General features: G+C 35.0%; 1 protein-coding gene across 1 annotated transcript; it reads right to left on the minus strand.

Moving 5' to 3' along the window:
• Positions 1–375: 375 nt before the first annotated feature.
• Positions 376–3,801, minus strand: LOC21387585. Its single transcript, XM_024177267.1, is given in 6 exon segments — positions 376–877; positions 979–1,065; positions 2,314–2,405; positions 2,665–2,786; positions 3,356–3,451; positions 3,453–3,801. Coding segments are annotated over 6 exon segments (747 nt in total). The 5' UTR covers positions 3,695–3,801; the 3' UTR covers positions 376–769.
• Positions 3,802–4,980: the final 1,179 nt, after the last annotated feature.

The raw sequence follows: 4,980 nt of genomic DNA on the forward strand, positions 1-4,980 counted from the left end.
TAAATATTTTTGAACAAAATGAGTCAGTGTGCAAAATGATTACAACCACAAATTTTAAACATTAAATAGTTATTCAAACTAGACATAATAACAAAAAGAAAATATTTTGGGCCCATATATTGTTTGGAAATACATAAAAACAAGATGCGAGATGTAAGACATGAAATACTCAGCCAACCTTGAAAATCATTTTTTACTTTTCAATAACAACATCATCTGCATCACAAGGTAAAACTAATGAGCAAAAACTCAGTAAGTAGATTTCAAATAAAATAAATATCTAAAATCTCCATGGCTAAAATCTCTTTGTTAAACATTGTTCATAAACTTTCATACTTATTTTTAGTTTAGGTATGATATAGAATTTCGGTTCGAAGTAAGCCTCTCTATACAAGTCTTTCTCTAATTTTAGCCAATTCTTTTCTCTTAAACACTAAGCGAGATTTTAAATCCTCCCCCTAAAAAAAAAAAAAGTTTAATCCTCCATTCAGTAGTCACTATTAGCACATACAAATACAAAATGGAGTTCTCCCCTTCAAAAAAAAAAAAAAAAAGAAATAAAGAAAGAAAATGGAGTTCTATGATGAAGTTTTAACTCATTCCATGGCATGATGCATAAAAATGTTCCAAGACACAGGAGCAACTCACATCACTTGTAAGACACCTATATTTCCAAGGAAAAATCCAATAACTGATCATTCCCTTTGATTTATGGTCCAAACTTCCAAAAAAAAAAAAAAAAAATCCAAGGCATTATTTCCCCAGTGAATCAATTGGATGGCTTTGCGGCCAAAATCTTAGAAAGTTCCTTTATTATAGGCTTCTCTTTAATATCTTCCTCCCTTTCCAAATGCCATCTCTTTGACATATTTTCGGCCTGAAATTAGAAGCTGAAGTTAGTATGTGATAAAACAAAGTTTCCAAGGGAGGGGGAAAAAAAGGAAGAAGAAGCAATCCATCCTTGATGATTTGATATACCCAATCTCTTAAAGGAAGTAGTTGCTTCTTAAACACCTCAAGTTTTGGCTCTATGAGGTCTCGTCCTTTAGTTCGGATATCATCACTCTGTTAAAATGTATCAAAATTCAAAACCCCTTCTGTTAAGTGTTTTCCTTTGTAATTCTAACACAAAATTGAGGACCAGAAAGCAGAATATAACATCTCTTAACACTAAGGTGTTGATCAACAGAAAAAAAGTATAACTCGTGCAACTACATCACTTAGTACATCATAGAAGATAGAAGATTGGTAAAAAACCAGGGTGAAATAATGCCAAAACAAAGAATAAAAATGCATAGTATGAGACAAGAAGTTCAAAGAGAAAATTGTATGATAATAAATGGTGCTTGAATAGAAAGCATGAAAGTGCGTATTGGTCTCTGAGCAGCTAATAAACATGCGTAACTGGGATTTTAAAAATCAGTATGTGACATCTTTCTTGCAGCATGATCAATAACAAGGGCAAGGTTATCACATCAATTGAAACCATAAATAAGCCATGCCAATTTTGGAATTCATAGCCATTTATGAGTCTGAAATTCCGTAATTACCTACCTACCAACCAGCTATGTACACCCTAGACTTAAGTATGGATTTTTGATTATCAGTAAATCACTCTAGTCACCTAACTTATGAACATCAAGATATGACATGGTCAAGAGAATTTGTATTTATTATTTATTATTATTATTATTATTTGGGTCCGGCTAATGCATTGTAATAGATTTCAGACCATAAACCACGGATCCAACAAATTCGGTGCCTCGTACACAGCAAACTTCCATAGTTCAATCAATAATTATTAAAGACTTTAAACAACCAAAATAAATTTCTTCCCCCGGCATCATATCACAAAGCTCTCTCTTTACATTGTTAATTGATGGCTATTAAAGGAAAATACACATTCAAAAGAACAATAAAAAAGTCAGACAAGCAACTGGTCACACCATGGGCCTACGCATTTATTCATTTATGCGTCCTATCTTATTTACTAACAAATTATGGCATATAGATGTAAAATATACGACAGCTGAGTTTATAAATATTTTCAATAAGAAAAAGGGAAAAAAATAGGAGGCCCCAACAGTACAATCTATCAAATCTGATCAGGTGCAATGATTTTTCATGCATTGGATGATGGCCCAAAAAAGATTTGAACCATTTAAATTTTTTTATTGTTGGATTTCACTTGACAAAAGCAGCTCAAGTTTCAACGTTCGAAATTAATTTTTCCATCTCCAATACCTGCTAAGTGATACATTGCTTATACGATACCATGGTTCTGACCAAAAAAATAGAAAAATATGTACTTACGCTTTGCAACTCAAGTTTGGACACTGCCATTCCAAATATTAAAGTGGCACCACCAAACACTAGTGCAGTAGCAACAGCAAAAGCTTTTCCAACTACCAAATATTAAAAGAAAACAACATAAAAGAAAGGAATTAGAAAAAAACTTGAGCTTTGATTTTTTGCCTGGATAAAAAAGGAAAAGGTCATGATTGCCCAAAATCATGACAAACAAGTTTGTAATTGCGTCGCAGGGAAAAAAACATGAAGGCAAAGCCAAAACAATAAGAAACAACTATCAATCAGAACAATAATAGGCTTAACCAAACGGATTATGCGAACTAAACAAGTACTTGAGACACATTTTGGGCATACTTTGTGCTAACCCTTCAGCTGCAGCCTTCAAATTCTCGGCATTTACAGGGGGATCACGATCTTTGCGCAAATCGTTAGCCGTTGACGCCGAGATTGAATTCTTCGCTTGCGGCAGTTGCCACCTGCACTAATTGCCTACCACATTATGCAAACAAATAAAGTTCACCGCAGCAATCCGTCTTAAAATTCAACCTAACTTAGCTACATTATCCAACACGAGACAATTTTATGATAAAATCCAAAACATATTAAAGGCTCAAGAGGTGCAAATTGATGAATTGGAGAACTCAATTCTAAGCTTTCACTTATTAAATGACCTAAATAGTGGATTTCTATTAAATTCCCATTCAAACAAGACTCTGCGTCTGCAATCAAATTTGAAACTATAAAAGATTCTCAAAATCTACATTTTTCTTCGTGCGAACCAAAAATAAACAATTGAGAGAGAGAGAGAGAGAGAGAGAGAGAGAGAGAGAGAGAGAGAGAGAGAGCCTGTGGGGCCAAGCTTTCACTTATTAAATGACCTAAATAGTGGATTTTCTATTAAATTCCCATTCAAACAAGACTCTGCGTCTGCGATCAAATTTGAACACATTTGAAACTATAAAAGATTCTCAAAATCTTCATTTTTCTTCGTGCGAACCAAACAAAAATTAGAAATAAACAATTGAGAGAGAGAGAGAGAGAAAACCTTTTGGGGCCAAAGGTGACCTGAGGCATAGAAAGGTAAGCCCTGAGGGGATTGAGAGCCTGGGCATTGACGGAAGCGCCGTTGCTGCTGGGATCCCCATTTCGAAGCTGCGTAAATGGCGGACGGCGAGGAATTAGACGTCTCGTGGAAGAGCTTGGAGGGGAGAGAGTGGCGTAAGACCTCGGGAAGCACGTCGCCTTGGGATTCGTGCTCAGCAGCCGGAGACGAAGAAGGTTGAGTTGGCGATGGCGGTTTCTTGAGACGGCTCACTGCCTGTTTGGATTCCTGGAAAAAGTACGCCCCTTCTTTCCCGGCTAATCTTCCCGCGAGAAAACTCATCCCTTCCTTTTGATTCTTCTTTTCTCGTCAATTGGTGGTGATCTGTACGACTACGGACTACGTTTCCGGCTTAAGGTTGAGTTTGGTTGCAACGCCTTTGTCTTCTCTTCGTGTTTTATTTATTTATTTGACTTTTTCTTTAATTTGGAAGTGTGGAATTATGGTTCATATTCGCTCTGAAAAAGCACTATATCAAAAAAAAAAAAAAAAAATTAAATTTAAATTTTTATAAAAAAAAAATACTATAATAAAAATTTAAATTGTGATTCAAATTAATAAAATAAACGAAATTTAAATACATCTATTTATATTATGTATTTATCTACACGAGAAATATTAACACAACTCTTTGTGTTATTTTTTTTACTTTCTATATTAATTATTTAACACATAAATTTTATTATTTATTTAAATAATAATATATCATGTTAATATAATTCACGTAAAAAATAATAAATACAAAAAATAATAATAAAAAAAATGATGTTAATAATTCTCCTATCTACGTTACTATGAGAGAATCCATTTCTTCTCGATAATTTAAATGAGAGGAATGTGCGAATATTGACAAGAAGTTTTTTCTCACTTTATTTAGCGAAATGTTTTTTTTTTCCTTTTACTTTTTTGAGTTTTTTTTTCCTTACGTTGTCTTTAGCTTCTTTTTTTTTCGCTTTTGTTTTTATTTTTTTTCCTCTCTTTCCTCTTTTTTTTTTGTTAATAATTTGTATAACTATTTGTTTGTTTAAAAAAAATTTCGCGCCTGCATTCTTATGCACAAAGAAATTATACTGTTACACCACGGTCGAGGATCGACCGTTCCTTTGGGTGACAAGCACCGAGGCCTCCTTGTCGAGGGTCGGTTGCTAATGCCGAAGGAACGGGTGTGGCTAGAGTGCCCTTTAGACGTCGAGAATTCACGTATGCTCGAGAGCCCTGCCCAGGTGGCGAGGGCCACGACGTCGAGACATCAACCCGGTCAAATCCGCTGTCAGTCCAGGGACAGATACACTGTATCAACTACCGCCACTGTTGAAGTCAGGAACCCAGGTGTTGGTTAAGAGTGGTTAGCCTGACCGGGAGGCAGTAATCATGAAAATCCAGCTGCCAAATTCCCAAATTAAGGGATAGAGGATGATTTCCTCGGGAAATGCAGAAGGGGTCTCTCATATGTACAAGGCCTATAAATAGAGCCATGAGAACTCATTAAGTTTTTTTTTACTCTCACTTTTAGACTACTACAGAAAGCTTGTAATCTACAATATATTAGTGCATGCACAAGTGGATGT

The sequence above is a fragment of the Morus notabilis genome, unplaced genomic scaffold (genome assembly GCF_000414095.1).
Source record: "Morus notabilis unplaced genomic scaffold, ASM41409v2 Scaffold866, whole genome shotgun sequence".
In the NCBI taxonomy this organism is placed as follows: Eukaryota; Viridiplantae; Streptophyta; class Magnoliopsida; order Rosales; family Moraceae; genus Morus; species Morus notabilis.